This window comes from Myiozetetes cayanensis, unplaced genomic scaffold (genome assembly GCF_022539395.1).
Source record: "Myiozetetes cayanensis isolate MyiCay16 unplaced genomic scaffold, myiCay2020 scf2-11, whole genome shotgun sequence".
Classification (NCBI taxonomy): Eukaryota; Metazoa; Chordata; class Aves; order Passeriformes; family Tyrannidae; genus Myiozetetes; species Myiozetetes cayanensis.
In genome coordinates this window covers 56,383,340-56,402,131 of record NW_026087411.1, presented here as the reverse complement: position 1 = coordinate 56,402,131, position 18,792 = coordinate 56,383,340, and the positions used below count along the sequence as shown (strand labels likewise).

Genomic DNA, 18,792 nt, shown 5'->3' with positions numbered 1-18,792 from the left:
TTCCAGCTAACAAACATGTCATGAAAGGATTAAATTTAAGGAAAGTTGAGAAGCTGTTCCTCTACCATCCATCAGCTACAAGGAAATAATGCTAGAGATTCACTTATCACAAAAAGGGCTCTTAGCACATACCTATTCCAGTTTGGAGTTTTTTCTTTTTTATGTGTTTATTTTCAATTGAGTCTTTGACAAGCTTAGTCACTCTATCTACATAACATCATTCTGCAGTGCTCTGGAATGATCACAACAACTCTCAGGAAAGCAAATAAATATATAACATATACAAAATATCCAGCAACCGTCCCCAAAGGTTCAAATGTGCACTGTGGATAAAAGCTTTTCTCACAGTTGAACAATGAGGACAATCAGAGAAGATCTGATCGTTCAGGGTGTGGAAGATTCCATACAAGAGTCTTACAAGAGCACATTCACACTACTGCTGCAAACTACCCACCAAGGTCTGCAAGGCCCCAATGTTCCAGACTACTCACTTGACTTCTTTTCCAATTTACAAGTCTAAAATAATAAACCGTGTGACTTGTTTGGTGCAGTGTGTAAAGAAGTTGGAAAAAAACCCAAATAAATTCAAATGCACCAACAAAATCTGGTCTGTATTTCAAAGCAGCATTATCATCCCTTCCCGTTCATCACAAGGGCAAAGTAAAGCTAATTCAAGTGTGTTGGTGGCAGCGGCTCAGAGGGTTTGCACGTGTATACTTTTAGACAATGCTGTATGCTATCTTTAATTTCTTCTTAGAGGATAGCATTTTCACTATGATGATAGATGCTCTTGTTACAGAAGGTGGTTACTACAGATCCTGACAGCCTCAAAGTTATGATGGCAAGCCACGGACAAAAGTAGTGTCATGGAATAGCTGACACCTGCAAGTAAGAAACTATTGTAACAGCTGTGTGCAGTCTTGGTGTAACTAACAAATCCAAAGGCTGCCCTGACCTGCACTCTGTGATCTCAGCAACTGTCAGGAGGTGTCAATAACAGCCAGTCCTGTTTTATGAACTTACCACATTCCTTAAAAAAACCAACAAAACCAATAGTACAATAATGGAAGAAAAAAAATCATTGTTGTACAGCAGAAGAAAGGCCACTTTCAAGCTGCAAGGTACTTAAATTTCATGTTATGTCAACAGTGACACAATCACAGTAACCAAATAGTCCAGGTCAAAACCGATGTTGCCATTCATACATTTCCCTTATAACAAGAAAAAAAAAATCTGCCTTTTATAATTCAGAAATGGGATTGTTTTCTTGAATTACAATTTTGAGATCATTCCTTTTCTAATGTTCCATTTTGGTCATCAAACCACAGCAGCAGATGTTTTGGAAAAATCCAAATTCAATCAACCATTTTTCTTTTCAGACCGCATCTGGGAACAGTTTCTGTATTTGCTGGTGCATTTGAAAGTACTATATTCTATTGTTTCCTTGCATTTCCTTTACCTTCTTAATATTTGGTACATGTAGTTGTTGCCAGCTACAAGGAAAACTGGAAAATATATGGGCCCCAAAAAACATACCTAATTGGAAAGGTGCAAAGCTTTGAGGTTCAAAGATAAGTCACTTCTGCCTCTGGTGTCTCTATATTCCACTATCTTCAGAAAGGTTCTACAGATATGCTTGAAAACTAAGCCATTGTCATATCAAATGGAGTATATTTTGCCTTAAAAGATCTGCTGTGCTCTGAAATGAGTTGCACTGTTATTCAGCACAGCTTCTTGTTTACCCTTAACCTGGGTAGAGACTGGTACTCAGCCCCTGGGCTCATCATTCTAAATGGCTCTCTAGTTACCTTAGTTACAATTAAGAAAACTTTTTGACTGCTTTCTTGTGACTAGGACTGATATACTTTTAAAATAGCTGAGAATTGCTATTCTCTGCAAGAATATAGAGAGTGATTGTGTTTCACATAGTATTTACTGGATAACTCTCAAATCCTGCTTTAGATAAACAGTTTCTGATTGTTTGCATTACTATAGACAATTAAAAACAGACAGTCACTCAATTTCAAATTATCAGAAATACTGTCATTACTTAAATTCTTCTTTCTAGTAGACTGCTTTTTATTCTATCTGGAATTGGTGTTTCTTACCTTATTCCAACACAGATTTTTCTAGTCTTGCATGTTAATTGTCCCTAGCGGGTTTCAACCTAACCAGCACCTCTACTCTTAAATCCCCACCCCAAAGAGAAGGTCCACTAAAACAAAAAGAGAATGTTTCTCATGCAAACATATTAAAATTAAATCTCCATTGCCTAGAAGATACCTCTGATCATATCAGATTGTGGTAACCAGTGTTACTGGTGTTAGTGCTACTGCTTGGTGAGCAGCTTTCAGGTCCTTAGGGCGAGCACCTTCTGCATCCAAACAGAGAGCTCATGACCTGAAAGGAACTCATGCCTGGCTATACAGCAATCATAAGTGCAAGGGGAAGATCTTTTTCTCAGCTCCAGTAACCTGAAAGGTGAAGGTTTTAGACTGAGGAAAGACATTTAAGTTTTCGATTACATAAAAGGTAAACTGCAAACAAAGTAAAATAAGCACCCCTCATGCTTGTACCAATCTGAACTGGTGCTGGTGATCTTAAAGTGAAACAAGTTTAAGTCAGAAAAGAGATTTCTAAAAGTGAAGTGAGTCTGAAAGTGCACTGAAACACTGGCAACACCATCTCTGGCCACATTAAGAAGTTAGACAAACTTATGTCCAGAATGATGAAGGCTCCTCATTGGAGCAAGGAATGGATTGGATGTCTTCTCCGAGTCCTTTCTTGGTATCGCTAAAGCTATATCAAATTAAATTTTGCTCATAATTTCTAAATTTTGTATGAAATCAGATGGCTGGTTCTTTGAAAATCTGATACTAGGAGATTTCATATGCATCCAGAAATCACTGTAATGCTACCATTGTGCTTTATAATCACAAAGTTATTTTTCTTTTTTTTTTTTAGATCTCGTATCTGCTAGTACACATATGGAGTCTTACAAGTTGTTAACTCACCTACTCACCTAACGTGAAGGGCAACTATATTTCAGTTTTCTATCATAAGAACACTAAGAACCATGATGAGATTAATTGTGTATATATAATCCCTTGTTGTTATGGGAAACTATGGAACAATATGGACTACCCCATTAAGGAGGCTTCGGAAGCTCAGAGGGCCATCTTTGTGCTTCTCCTCTCTATGAGAGCTGTCAGAGTCTCTTACTGACATGGATCCACTGCTCTGCAGACCAAGATGCAGATATATCTTGCACACATGCCAGTTACTTGCTCAAAAGACATTTAAAGGAAAGCAATGCAGGTAATTTATACAAAACAGTTCTACTAAATATGCAGTGAAAGCATTCAGCATGCATTTTCAGTAATAATACAGTACTTTCAAATGAGTAGAATATCCTCTCTCTCATTCTACCTGAAGGAAGGAAAGATGAGACAGCTCTTTGCAACCACAGCAGGAGCTCAGAACCGACATCTTGGATAAAAATGATTCATGCTTGTGCATAGATCGATCATCTGGCACCTAATCTTTGCTGAGCTAAAAACTAACCCATGACTCACTGGTTTTTACTTGCCAGTGACAAAATAAGTTTTTCAAAACAGGACAGTCATTTCTTGGCCTTGGCCTAGGAAAGACAGAATAAACACTTCAATGTATACATTTCTCCTCAGAGAGATGCTTGTTTGTAACAAACACCTTGTCTAGAAATTTAGATCCCTCACTGAAATGGAATAACTTTACATTAAAAAAAAAAAGAAGCAAACTCTGACATTGAGTCAGAATATCTTTATGATAGTTTAATAATATCACAGTGACCCAGAAAGAACTGCCCCCAAAATACAACATTTGGCTTAATCTGCGCTTTTAAGGATTTTGCTTGGGTCCCTATGCCAGCAAAGCCTCCAAATACAGACACAAAACTACTTTTGCCAGTACAAACTCCACTGCCATGAACTATATGCGCTCTAGTAGTCAAATAACTCCTAAAGATATAGGTTTTATCTATATTAGAAGGTGACTCAGCAGTCTCATTCTGGCTAAATACAAAACTGCAGCAACTCAGAAGCAGATTCACAGAGGAGTCTGTCTTGCAGAGAGTGGTCATTGGCAAAGATGACACCTACTGCATTCCAGTTTTAATTCACAGCCTCCATACATCTGGCAGTAAGCACACCATTAATTTAGTTGCTGGTTCAATCAAGGGCACAGAAGGTAATGGGTAGTAGTAGTAGTATCCTTAAAAGAGTCAGCTAAAGGACAAGAATGAAAAGTGAAGGCTTTCAAGGCACACCTTGTTCACCAGAAGAAATATGTAACACAGCTCTTTCTACTTTCCATTTTCTTCTTCTTGAAGGCCTGTAAGTTTTGCATCCTCTGGTTCCATTGCTTGCACCACTCAGAAAGTTATAACTTCAGATTAAATGCAATTTGTACCAAAGAACAAAAAATGATAGCACAATTTTTGTACTATTTAAGGCAACTTAAACATTTGACCTACATTGAAACTGCTTGATTACAACCATTTTGAGAGAATTTAAATAGCTGTTTTCCATACTGTACAAAGCCTTTCTTCAGCTTTGATACAGCTTCCTGAAAAGCAAATTTTTCCCTGAGACAATATTATACGAAGGCAAGGATCCTTCCAACAGAAGGAAGGACTTCTGTTTTGGGTCACAGTCAATAAAGCAGCAATAAATCTTGTAATGTAACTCAACACACTTTAAAGTATTTAAAATTACCTGTAACAATCAGTGCTTGATAAACCATGGGAAAGCAAGGTTCGGCATCCCAGATGTCTTCAGATTCAACTCTCTCTTTCATTGTGCTTTTCAAAGCTCACTCCCAAACTAACTTTAACTCATAATACAATTTCAACTGTGGCCTGTTTTTTGCAGTGCAGTCAAGGGGTTCTCGGGACTTAAAGGAACCCTTAAGCAACCATTATGCAGCCAAAATTTAACTTTCTTGGTTAGGCTGGTTTGTTTCAATGAGATTCTAGTGCTGCTCTTGACTTCCTTGAGGATTACTTGACTGCTACCACCTGGCCTAAGCCTTTCCAATCCCACAGGCAGCTGTGGATTTTATTGTGCCCATCTGTGAGTAAAATTAACTCTTTCCAGTCCTTAGTGAGGAGAAAACAACTGAGACAAATAAAGACCATCTACGGATAGGAACATGTGTTTTGGCAGGTCCGTAAAGTGCTTGGCTCACAGGCTTGTTACAAAACAAACAGCATTCAGGACCAGTAGTGATCCTTCAGACATACCCCTACCGTCACAGTGCTAGAAGCTGAGGAAAATGTAGCTGAGGAAAAGGATGTGCTTGGTAGCAAGGTTTCCTCAGAAAACTAGTCCAGTGTAATATGATTATGTTGCACAGAGTCTCAGAGCCTCTTCTCTTAACTGGCTTTTTCAGACTGTTTTGGCCTCTCTGTGAAATCTGTCTGAAAATACACAGTTTCAAAAACACAAAGTGTCTTTCAGTTTCATGGAAACTCAAGTTTCAAGACAAGTGATTATAATAATGACTTCAGTAAAGTCCTGTAAGACACTGAGAAGACCCACATAGAAGAAAGGCTTAAGAAAGATAGTGAGTGTGTTATTGCAGTGTGCACTGTGCAGTGCAGCAGAGGATCCAACAAGTCGTTAAGGTACAGAAAAAACAGTGCTTCTGCTTTGTTGCCCACACAACTATGGTAGAACAATGAAGTTACACTAGATTTATTTGCAGAATTAAAGGAGCAAATGCAGCCTCTGAACAAGTCACTGAGACACATGCTTTCTTGAACTCCATGCTCTTTAGCTGAAATCCTTGAGTTTCTGTGTGCCACTGAACTCTTTTTACTTACCTGAGTAGCCAGTGAACCTTGTGCACATCCACTCTGTGTTCACCTTTGCAGTCTTCTGTTAATGCCACTCAAACATCAGGATGATGAAATTAATCTGCTGGAATTGGGTATCTTTGCTGAAAAAAGAGCAGAAGCGAGTGGGTTTTCCAGGTGTGGATTAATTTCTGTAGTGCTACCAAATGGTTTGTGTCCTTATAATCCAAAGACAATCTCAAGAATAATAAAGGTGGCAAACTAGTACCTGCTTTCCTGCATTGGGGAACTGAGTTTTCATTTTCATCAACTAAATAATGCAATGTCTGGAGACAAAACCTGGTCTGAATTAGTGTGTAATACAGCAAAAATCATCACCTTCTTACCATAGGCACTCACAGGTGTAATTCTTATCCAAAATCCTTTACTTTTTTCTTCCTTTTTTTTTTTTTTTCTTTACCAAGGCCACAGTTTTTGTAGATTGTATCTCATCAGATTACATATTAGTTTCTATAATCACACATTTTCCCTACTTAGTTGTGTGAGTCAGCGCAGGCAGGACACAGGAACAACCACAAAACCTCGGATGAAATACAAAGACTAAATTTATTTCTGTTACCTCACCAACTGGAGGATCCCCAAAGCAGCACCCAGGCAGAGGCACACAAGCAGGGACACAGGCACCTACATCCTAGAGGATCACCGAAACTGCTGTCTTTGCCTGTTTATCAGGGATTTGCACAGGCATGTTTTCCCACTGTGCTTTGATCTTTCCCCAAGCAGAGCAGGAATCTCAAGCATGTCTGATAGGGTGCCTCTGAGTCTTTCACGAGGCTTTGTTATCTAAACACAGATGTTCTACTTGTCAAACACACAAGGCTAAACAACAATTAGTATGATATATGTGTTTTTCTACACCCCAGCTGCAAGTCACTTGAGTGTGTTTATAATCCTTCTCGCCAGTCTTCCACTATTATTCCACATTGGTTGTTCAATATCACAAAAAACCCGTTGTGCCAACAGGAGCTCAGGAGGAGAGGAAAAAACTGAGTACTTTACAAATGTGAAGGAAACAAACTAAATTCCACATTCCAATGTCTTCTCAGAGTTACAGACTACTAAAGAGCGCAATTGAAGACTATCAGGAAAAACTTAAAATTTCTTTTCAGTGTTCAAAATTAGACCCTATTATGCTGGAATTCTACATTTTCAGGTAGCATCTCTTGGGACATCAAGTTCTTAAGAAATGCAAATCAAGATGTGCAGCAATTTATCTTACCAGTTTGTTCACTGAAAAGATGTCTAGTACCGACTCTCTTTTTTCGTAGGACCACCTCTCCTCACAAGCCTTTAGGAAACGTAAAGAGACTATGGATGGATTCCCACACTGTGGGCACAAACCACAACTTGATGTTGGGTGCTGAGGGCAGAGACAACTCCCACTGTGCATTTAAGTGCACACTGCGAGCGCCCGTCTGGGTTGTTACTGCTGGAGTGGTGCCATCGCTAGCTGTAGCTGTCTGCAATCCTCTCATGGGTGAGAGAATGAGGTGGGGTGCCTGAGCACACAGAGCTGAGCTTCTAGTTTATGGGAGCTGGGTGTGAAACGGGACGGTGACTGAGAGCTTGGAGATCAGCGCCAGTTTCTGGAGTTCTGCTGCAGCATCCACAGGTGGCATCTGGGGTTGGGATTAAGGAAAGCAGACGTGCCAAGAGGCACGTCAGAGGGTTGGCAGATCATGTTAGAAAAGGTGAGATTATCTGCAGGAATCCAGCACAAAATAAGGCTGGAGACCCTTATGCTGTCAGGTATGCACAGGGACTGGCACAGAAGCAGGAGTTGCTGTCCCTGATGTCATTTTCCCAATCAGATGAACTTTGAGAAATCCATGGTCTAGGGGTATAACGGACAATCAAGCTTAGATTCCTTTAATATTTATTATTCTCAGCAGGCCTTTCAAAAGACCTATCAGTATTGCAAAGAAAGACTCTTGATGCTAGCAAGTCTCAAGCAGGATAAAGAAATACCTGTTGAAAGAATACTGCTAAGGCAGTCTAGAGAATTTATAGATGACATGAGATCTGGCTTATTCAAAGAAGGAAAAGTACAATGAATGAGTAACAACCAGAATGACTTTTGAGAAAGACATTTCAGTTTATTGTCAAGACTCTTTCCTCTTTTCTCAGCATTTTACATAATCCCTAATGTGGAAATTCAGTTCTAAGAGGTCACTACAATTTCCCAGATACTGGTGATCATTTGAGAAAGCATATTTGTGGCACAGAAATTAATTTTTGAGATTCTTTGTTCCCAAAATCCAACATGGGTCTTCATGAGGTTGTCACATCATGCAAGAAACTCATCCCATGAATTAGATGACTAATTTAGTGCATAGTCAGTCCTGGACTTCAAAGCTGCACTTCAGAAAAAGCTTTTATGTTACACAACTCATTTGCCTTGGATTGTGCATAACAGTTTAGAAACAAAGTACTGTTGATAGATTTTTAAACTCAGAAATAACCTATCAACTGCTTTTCATGTCCCCACAAGCCACAATCTTTAATTGTTGACAAATTTTGCAAAATGCTGCATCAGAAAATGGAGAAAATCAGTCTTAATGTTCCATGTTGGAATAAATAAAGTGCTACCTCTTGAATATTACATTGAGGTATGCTTTTTTCCCCTCTATATCACATGACAGAGATCTTTCTGTGGAATTTAAGTTTGGTTGATCCTGGATAACAAAGTTCTGCCCTAATTGATCAAGTGTGCTGTGTATGAGAATATGCCAATCTCATTTGACATCACAAGTGGCTTGGTACCTGTATCCATAGCTTGCAAATGGATACAAGGCACCCTAGACCCAAACTTTGACTTCTGTGCAGCTGCATTGACCTCTGCTCACAGCCAAATGCTCCCCATACACGTTTTCATTGTCTTAAGATCTCCTTTCTGAAATGTTCTTTTGCTTTGTATTAGGACTCTATAAAAAAGTAAATACATTAAAATCATTATCACTCCATAGTCTGTGACTGCTGTACTGACTATATAAATCTGGGCTTTGATTTTTTTAATCCTTTTGACTACACTGCAGCTCCCAGCTGGCACAGTAATTTGCAATAGTCATAATTTTCCAGGCCGCACAATACAACATCCCAATTAAGGCAAAAAGGATGGGGTCATCTTTCAGACTCCATTACGGCAGCTTCTCAAATGGTGACGCTGCACTGCACACTGAATGTTCTTGTCATTGTAATGCTCTTTCACCTGTTTTAAACTGACCTAGAAATCCTTCTGAAGGCAGGAATTTCTGTGTCTATTTTACCCAGTGTGAAAAGAGCATTAGAAACATAGCTAGTAATTCCATTTGCAAAAAATTAAACCGAATGGATATTTGACTGACTTTTAAAGAAGATGTAGAAGAACAACATTCCTCTTCAGATGGTAGATGGGATGTTTTGTTTCTTGTATTTCTTGTTTGTTGACAGATTTTATCTATGTCTCTTTGTAATTTACATGTGCCCTCCCCAATCAGTTTTTACTGTTTCTTTTCAAGAGGTACTGAATATGCAGAAACTTCTGCTATCTACATGTCCTGACAGATTTTCACTTTTTTTTTTTTTTTTTTCCTTCAGTAGCTAAAATTTCTGGGTTTATAATGAAGTATGATGCACAAATAGAGCAGTATACTACAGACAGGGGCAACTCATGTACAATTGTGTTGGACTTTCTCCTGTATATACCTCCCCCTATGCATATACACACACATTTGGATTTGCTATTAGCAAACAATTTGCTACTGAAAATCAATGACGTTTTCCATCAGCATTGCTGGGAGAAGAATTGATTGGCCCTTAAAAGGTTGGTTGCACATTATGTGAAAGAATCCAATTGCAAAGAGCTAAATTTGCAACATAAAATGTACTCACATTCTGCGAGGGAAGCACTATTGTTGTGGGACAACTATCAAGACTTTTACCCAGTTTTTCAGGACAACATATGGCATAGCACATCTTTATCAAACACCTTTGTATTTTACTCTGTTGAGTGTTTATTAATTCACAGCAGTAAAGCCACAGTCATGATCCAACACTGATCAGCTGCAAGATTTTAATACTGCACTCTGATTTAAAGTTGATAACACCTTTTCAGAACAAAGAAAATTATCAATTAAGACTTTTCTAGTCTTAACCATGCAAGAATTTTTTTCTGAAAGTTACTTAAAAAATAAAGTTTAAGGCAGGAACTCAGAAAAATCCCAAGCACATTATACAGCTATTGTGTTCTCTTTTGTGAGTACTGAAGTTATTTTAAACAGATAAAACAATTCCTCATTGCCACTGTAATTTTTGTATTATGTTGTTCTACCACTGAAGATCACCTTTCTAATTCTCTACTATAGAAGCAAACAATGCATTATTTTGAATCACTTAAGTGTACTGTAGCAGCAGGTTTGTTGGAACAGCGACTGCTGCTATAAATGGCTTTTCCAGAACTTTGTGGTATCCAAACGATACCTGACAAGATCTATTTGCTTGCAGAACTATGAACACACCCATCCCTGTGCTGCATGCATGAGTGGCCTCTCTTTGTTTCAGGAAATTACTGAAAGTTCAGCAAGATATCCAAACACAGGTGCCTGGAGACCTGTAGCCAGTCCACTGAAATCACTGGACGCAGAGTTGTTGGTAGAAATTAGGCAGGATGAATCTGAGCTTTAACCTTCCCAAACACCCTTACTCTTTCCAGATTTCAGGCCTGGTGTTTCTGTACAGAACTTTTCCAAGAGTTGTGCTCGAGCCCGTAGCCACCTACTTGGTGTTGCCTGTGGTCCCCTAGAGCATTCCTTACTTCAGCTTATTACTGTTTCACTAAGCTCACCCAATTTTGCTTTTTTTCCTCTTCTAAAATGTTGGGTTGGGTTTTTTCTCATATTTAACTGACTTTGACCTTCTATACCCTTTTACTTAGGAGGAAACATGCAGGCTAAAATTTTTCTTTCCTCTTTCAGTGACTATACCATTGTTCCTTCACCTTTTTCTCTCCTCTGTACTTGCTGAAACTTCTTTATCTTCAAGAATCTGCCTGCCTGCCCCATACCTTATTCTGTGCACTTCTCAGTAATTTCCCTGCTTCACCTTTCCTGAAATTATTCTGTGCCTTCTTTCAGGCCAAGCATTATGCATGAACCAGCATCCAGTCCCGTTTCCTCAAAACCTTGTCTTCATCAAATCCACTTCTTTTCCAATTCTTTTAACTGATTTCCAGTAGCCTTCCAAACCTCCTCTCACCAAGCTATTACTCCTTGCATAACCTCCATAATTTTGATTAAGTAATAAATTCTCCTTTTCAACATACAAACAGTAGTGAAGACTTGTAAATGCCCCAGAGCCTTATGAATGTATTAATGTAATAACTGGAGGGCTCTAATTCTCAGGGGGATTATAGCTGCCTACATCTGACAGCAGTAAGAACAAACTCTGAACATAAACAGGTGAAGTATGGAATGAGTTAATAAAGGGTAAAATTTAGAAAAAGACCAAAGTTGAAAATCACTCCCAATAAAAGGAAACTCGGATATTAATCTCACATCTAGCTTCAATAATGATTCTTGTTTTAGAGGCAAACTGTAAATTAACTGTAAACTCTGAACAAGGCCTGTAACAAGCATGACACATTAAGCATCAGGATGACAAGTCTGCTTTTTCTCTTTAGCACAGCCAAGTTTGCGTATGTGTGCTCCTCTCCTACTGCTCAAGATACCTTTAGCTGAGGTTTGCAAAACTTAATCTGCACTTGTTGACCAATAAAGCCACCACTGCAATACCTCCCTATGGAGGAACCTTATTACAGAAGAAAGTAACTTTGAAGCTGCAAATGTGACAAAAAGTTTTTCTTACTATAAATACATACACACCAAAGCTGTTGCAAGTACATGAAACATAGCCTAAAGCTGTCATGCTCTTAAGGTTTTCAGGGGAAACTTGGTCCAAGGACTGTACTGCTGAGAAAAGCGAGGTATTAACCAGCTCTGTGTGCTGCTACAGAGGATGATGCAGCAGGGAGGTGATACACTGATACCTCCCCAAGAAAGCTTTGTCAGTTACCAAAGTATTATAAGCACCATTAAACATAATTCAGCACATTTAATGTATTTCACTATATCTTTATACTGTGCAAAATGTAGTCAGTAGCAATGTCAGTAGGGCTACATAAACGCTGCTTTCTGCATACTAGCCAAAACCTGAGCTTCAACCCAAATCACCTTACACCAGATGTGGGTTTTAGATGAGCATCAAGGCTACCTGTGGCCAGGGATGAAATTCAGCCCATGCTACACCAAAGTTTAATCTCACCTACCTGCATCGACAAGATGATGTACAGCTGGGACTTTCCAAAGAGTTCCCCATATAGCCTATAAAAGTGACTGGCAGTATCATCTGGCCAGCATAAGGGAAAAAGGGAACAAGCTGGCTAGGCTCCCTCCTACAGGCACCTGATAAACAATGTTGCTGTTATTTTCTCCAGTGCAGCAATTTTTATTTTTCTGTAAACAATAAAACAAAGCCTGAGTATTTTCCTGTCAGGATGGTGGTGTGAGGACTAGCCAGTATTTATGCATAGCTTTGAAAGGAACAGTACCTGCTGTGAAAAGGATATTGCCCTTTCATGTTTCATGTGATCATCTCTGGGAAACACACAAAATCAAGACTCTTGAGATGTTTAGCAGCGGCAGAATGTTTTGCCCCCTTTGCAACAGAATGTAGTTCAGATCTGTATTAATAATATCTGAAACAATCTACTTTATCCAACCAGGTTTTAATTTAATTTAAAAAATCCAATGGTTCTTTAAATATAGTTAGCACATAAATTGGCAGGAAGTTTACTGTGCACCAGTTAATCCCACCCTTGTTCCACTGAGTGCAGCTGGATTCACCTTCTCCACTTTATTTTACTTCTTGCTTATTCTGCTTATAATCTGGTTCTCCAAGAATTTTAGTTTTCTGGGACAGGTTGCAAGTAGGAGAGAAGTAGTAGAAACATTTACACATGACACTGGAAAAAGCTTAGTATTATGTCAATTTTTTTAGTCTCAGAATTGAGATGCCAAAATGGAATGTATATGTAAAGTACACCTTAATTGTCTCTAAAGTGAATTAGTAGATTTTGCAATGAAAAATGGGAGATTAGTAGCTGGATGCATGGATTATGGCGTTCAGTGGGTTGCCATACACTGTGGGACACATCTTTTGAAGAAGATTTGAATCAATTCAAAAGACAATATGGCAACTGGCAGGCTTTTTCTTTATTGAAGCAAAGTCACAGCATTTTCAGCACTATTCCCCTCTTATGAAGGGAAGAGTTAAACAAAGGCCCCTGAAATTTACATTACTAACAAGTAAAGGATTGAAGAAAGAGATTACAAGCATATTTCTCTAAAATAAATAATCTACAAAGAGTGCTTTTTCTTCTTAAAAGCAATCTAAAAATGTATAAATTCTACGGTACGGAGATCAAAAGATATTTTAACAACTTTCAATATTTACAAACAATACAAAAACTGCGCATGCCATCAAATGATGCAAAATTCTTCTTAAAAATTAAAAGCTTCACTCCTACTAAGAACCAAAAACTCCAGCCAATATTTCAGTTTCAATTAATTTTCTTTACAACTGGGAAACCGTTAAATGTTTTTATTATCTGTAAAATATACAATAAAAATGAACCTCACTAAATTATTAAGGTTAAAAAAGAAGAGAAATACTGCAGGCAAATCAAAAAGTAAGGTAACTGTAACTTATTCTTTGGTAACCAAAAGTTAGCAAGTATCTGTATTTCAAGTGATGAAAAGTAATAGTCTTCCTGTTTTGACAAATGGAAGACAAAACTTCTGGCAAAACACAACTCCCAAGTTTCAGTTTTGAAAGACAGGCTCCACCTACAGCTTTGTAGTGCAAGTTCTAAAAGTCAAACTTTTGCTTTCTAATTCAGAAATCTAACTGTCCTGGTTCCGGCCAGGACAGAGTTAATTTCTGCAGTAGCCAGGGGGGGCAGTTATTCTATACCACCTCACATCATTACCAGGGTCAGGGAATGGAGGGCTCTTCCAGTCGGGGTAGCGTGGTGGCAGGTTCGTGTATTACTGGGCTCCGGTGAGCAATTGCGTGTGAATCGTTTTCCTCTTTCTCCTACACTCTGTCATTAGTATTGTTGCTGTTACTGTTCTTTTTCTTATCTCATTGCTGTTTTCAGTCAATTGTCCTTACCTCAACCCGTGATCCTTATTTTTCGTGCCTTCAATTCTCCTCTCCAGCCCGCCGAAGCCGGGAAGGGGAGGAGGAAGGGAGGGAGCGGCACTTGGTTTAGAGTGGTTCAGTGGAAAAACTAAATTGGGGAATATCATTCCTAAACCACAATAGTAACCCTTCCAAATTCTAGCAGTACACTGCTTCATTCCTCTCCCACTTTTCAAATGTTGTCTGCTTGCATCCTCTGCAGACGTCCAGTTGTTCCAGTTCTCTAAGGGAATACTCCAGTCAAGAAAGTAATTCACTTGGAAATGAGTGTTTCACCAAGCATAATTGTGTGGCTGCACAGCAGCTAGTAGTGTGTTATAAAACTCAGCTCCCTTTTCCACGTTTACTGTGTATTTCATTTTCCCTCAGGAAAAAGAATAAAAATTACAGTACTCTGGACCAATTCAAAACCTGGTGAGCTAACTGCTCAAGCAGGACACGCTTCATCGAACACTGGGCCAATAACCCAGTAATAAACCATGTAACCCCAGCACCAACCCTACTACCTTCTCATAGGTGAATGGGCCTCACCGTGCCTCTCTCTGCTTAACATATGCACTACGCTGCACCACTACAATGCTTTTGAACCAAATGTCCAGCTTGTACCACAGGAGCCTTCCCATGTCAGGCTTATTCCTAAATTTTTCTTGCACAACTGCAGTCTCAAGAAAAAGAAAAACTTCACACCCCTACAGACTCTGAGAAAACTTCCCTCCCACCCCACAAGAGGACTTCTAAGGCTTTACACAAAAAATTCAACTTAACTTTCTTTAAGCCACAGACCACTCATTCAAAGCAAGTGCTCCCCAACCCAACCCAACCATGCAGAACCACCATCGCTTTAGCATTTAAACATACACATGCAGTTCATGGAATAAATGCTCAGCAAAGTAAACTTGTCCTGGTCTGGGCTTTCTTCGGGAATCTAGTCCTCTGTGATTTTCTAGACTAATACCCAAAGCCTTCTGTCACACTGCCTTTTAACTTTCTTCAGCTGAAGGGCTTAGATACTTCCTTGAAGTACCTGGTTGAGTCATTAAGTCTAGATGGGCCGGATCCAAGGCCTCCTTGCATCCTGCCTCCTCAACATATGCAAAGTCATTCATGTCCATTTCATCACTGTTAAACATATTAAGCTGCCTCTCTTGCTGCTCTTCCAAAGTCCTCCGGACCCTGCCCTCTGACTGTTCCACCACTTCCCCATCTCCTTCACTAATCACAGTCATGGGGCTGCTCTGGATGCGGTTGCGGACGTTGTACTTGCTGCTGGCAGCAGACGGGGGTGTTCGTGACCGGCCATACCTCGTGCCAGAGAAGGACATGCTCCTTGGCATCAGGCCCTCGCTCTTGGCCCATTCTTCCTGGGCCCGTTTGCTCTTGCTGGGTGAGCAGCTGGCAGGGCTGTCAGAAAGGTCAGCGGGGGCATCTGTCTTTGTCCGATGGAACCGCGGGTCCGTGTTCTTCAGCATTTCTGCCGCAGACATCCGGGAACTGGTGTCACAGCGGCTCCCTTTCTTCAGCAGCAGGGCTTTGAAGTTGTCATTGCTGGTGCTGCTCTTGCGAACGCTTCTCTGAATAGATCCGGCTTGTTTGAGGGTAGTTAAATTTGGGGAAGCACCAGTGGGAGTTACGGGGGGCGACGGAGAATGGTTGCGGGTACGGTCGTCTTCAGAATCTTTACGGCCAAGGACTTTCCTTTTGGATCTGAGTTTGAAACACAACAAAAAAAAAGAGGACCAAACAAAAAATGAAACTTTTTGCCTCCCCTAATTAAACTCGATTTAGAGGAATGACAATGAATTAAGCTAAAGCAGAGAGAGGGAAAAGGGAGAAGTAATCTAAATCTAAAGCATGAGTAAGAACACCACCAGAACTGTACAGGTATTAATGAAGGTATTAGAGGTATAAGCTAAGCTTACTGCTCTTTTTCTGCAAATCTGGAACAATGAAACTACTAAAACTGGCAATACTGATTACAAAACACTTCAGCAAATTTTGTTTATCAGGTTTTCAGGAGTCAGTATTAAACTGCTAAGACTAATATGCTGTAAAGATTTAGACTCAACGCCATTTCTCTGTTAGTTTAGGGACTTGATTCAAAACATGTCATCGAGAGTATATTGGGTTGTTTTGTTTCACTATTTCATTTGACATTCTATGGAGAACAGGTGCACTTTCCTTTAGAAAATGACACTGATTCAATACACTGCTGCTGAAGTTAAGATGGAGAAAATGGAGCCACATGTAACTACTCTGAATTAAATTATTAAAAAAAAAATACCCTCCCTAACCAAAATATTAAATAAATACTCAAAAGAGTTTTCCAGCTTCTCTTAAGATGCATGGACAAAATTCACAGTTATGTTGGTGCTCTGTAATTGCAACTCTTCAACTAAATGAAGGAGAGACCAACTTCCTGACAAGAAAGTCATCTTTCCAAATGAAAGGGTGAAGTGTTTTTCAATTTAAATGTAAAGTGCAGGGATAACAAAAGCAAAATTAAAAAACAACCATGGAACTGTGAATAAGTGGAAAGTTCACTTCTATTGCTCCATTTTTGCATTATTAGAAACCTTAAAGAAATGTACATGCCTGGTATCTGTGGCAAAGCTGCTTTGCTTCTTTGCTGATGAAGCAAGAATTAATTCAGAAAGACAGTATAAAGCCTAATTTCAAATATGGTATTTTGGAAGAAGTTTAAAAGAAGTCAGCAGACTTGTTACAAATACAAGATTATCATGCTGTAATTCCATATTAATTTTTATCAATGTGCTCAATACAGACCATTCCCCTTGTAAAACAGGTTTCTACCTAATGTGATCTTTAGCTTCACTACCTTAAAAGCCTTGAGATTTTGCCAGGGCAAGCTCAAATGTTTTTATGTATTGCATTAATAATAATTAAAAATAAACTCTGAAAACAAAGTAGAAGGATGCATTGGCTTAGTAGGTGGCAGCAACAGACGTTGCCAGAGATCTGCCAAAACTTTGGAGCGATCCTGTCTCTCTTAAGTGGTGGTGAAGTTTATGCATAGATTACTTATGATACCCCCCACAGATAGCTGTACCACCTGTTATTTTCAGCAGCTGCAGCTGCCTCCACCTGTCTTTCTGGAAGAATAATGTAATACCAACATCCATTCAGCCTGAGGATGAATGGACACCAGAAGACAGCATAGAGATAAAATGATGACTTCAACAGCAGCAAACATACAAACCTTATCTAGATTTAACTGTGTACTAGTATTGTAGGCAGCAAATTGTTATGGTATTTGGATGCTCTGTAAGTCTGTATGTGAACATGTCTGTGCATTTGTTAAAGGGAAAAGATTTTCCTTCATTAGGGTTTTGGTTGCCTACATGTATCTTTAAACACTGCAATGCTGGGGTTGTGCTGCTGCCAAAACCCAAGTTGAACTTGGGGTGGGGGTGGTAAAGGAAAAATTCAATTGCAAAGATCTGCAGGGGAAGACTTCATTATCCTAGCTTGGATTAATCTGGTAAGACTGTGAATGCAGTGCAGTGCAGAGCAGTCAGTTTGCTGTCAGCATGTAACCAGCTTTTCTCAGTATGTATGAATTATGGAAAAAACTTAATTTTAAGAACCAGATTTGGTTTTGGTGGCTTTTCAGACAGATAGGGTATATATTTAAACAAAACTGTGACTTAAAACTTAAGTTGCTTTTTCTGTCCTTAACGCACATACCACTAAATTCCTTGTCTTACTCCAAAGCACATACTCAAGAGTGTCAATCACTGAAATAATACCTTTTAGAAACAGTGGGGGGAAAACCAAAACCTTTTTTATTAACAACCAAGGAAGATAGTGGTTCAAGTCTAGAGCCAGCAAAAGCAAGGTCTTAATAACAAATGTGACAGCTTTAACTATGTCACATCAAGTTCCATTGTCCATTTCCCCATAAACTCACAAATTGCATTTGTGTGCATACACACAGAGATCCACTCTCTATCTGCATACATAATGGAGAAAGGCTCCTGGTTTCATTATAAAACCAGATTTGTTGCAGTTCTAGTGATGCCATGCAACATGAATGCAACAGACCCTTTTTAGAGCACCTCCTACAGGCCAAGTCCTAAGGGGTAACAGTAAATCATAAAAAGTCAGTATCATATATATGTAATTTTTGTAACATGTGAAAAGGGAATAGTTTCAAAAATGAAAAACAATAGCATTTGCATCCGAAGTGCTACAGGCTCCCAGCTGCTCTGCCTGTTCTTCATTCCTGATGCAGAACTCGGGCACAGATGGGCAAACTGACTAAATACCTGGATAAACCCACACGGAGCTGCTGAGCACATTCCCTGAGCAGTTACGGCGTCCCCTCTGCAGTTTGCAGTATAAGACAAAACCGCAAGATGGTGCTACCACTACACCCAATCTAGTCTACAGGCAAGGTCTGTGTGTGCTGTTTAAATGGTGCACACGTTTCCTTTTGTGGTTTAAAGCTGTTATTTGCTTGGGGTTTTCTCCTTTTTATTTTTGAGAACCTAATGTGAACAGCACAAAAAGCTAGCTGCCGTTCAGGGTGATTTTGTTTTCAAGGGAAATGAATAATGTCGTTGGTAACAGAGCCAGTACTGCACATTTCATTCATGAATCAGTTTGACACAAAACACCGGACCTCAGGCTGGATTATG

The 18,792-nt window shown here is 39.3% G+C and overlaps 1 protein-coding gene across 11 annotated transcripts in view; it reads right to left on the bottom strand.

The window, feature by feature from the left end:
* Nucleotides 1–7,967: 7,967 nt before the first annotated feature.
* Nucleotides 7,968–18,792, bottom strand: part of NHSL1 (NHS like 1) — a 181,293-nt gene continuing 170,468 nt past the window's right edge. For 9 of the 11 annotated variants that reach the window (XM_050315064.1, XM_050315065.1, XM_050315066.1 and 6 more), the window contains one exon: nt 7,968–15,838. In XM_050315064.1, coding sequence (XP_050171021.1) covers nt 15,115–15,838 — 724 coding nt within the window. In that variant the 3' untranslated portion in view covers nt 7,968–15,114. The remainder of the gene's footprint in view (nt 15,839–18,792) is intronic. The other 2 variants (XM_050315075.1, XM_050315074.1) reach the window with 2 other exon arrangements.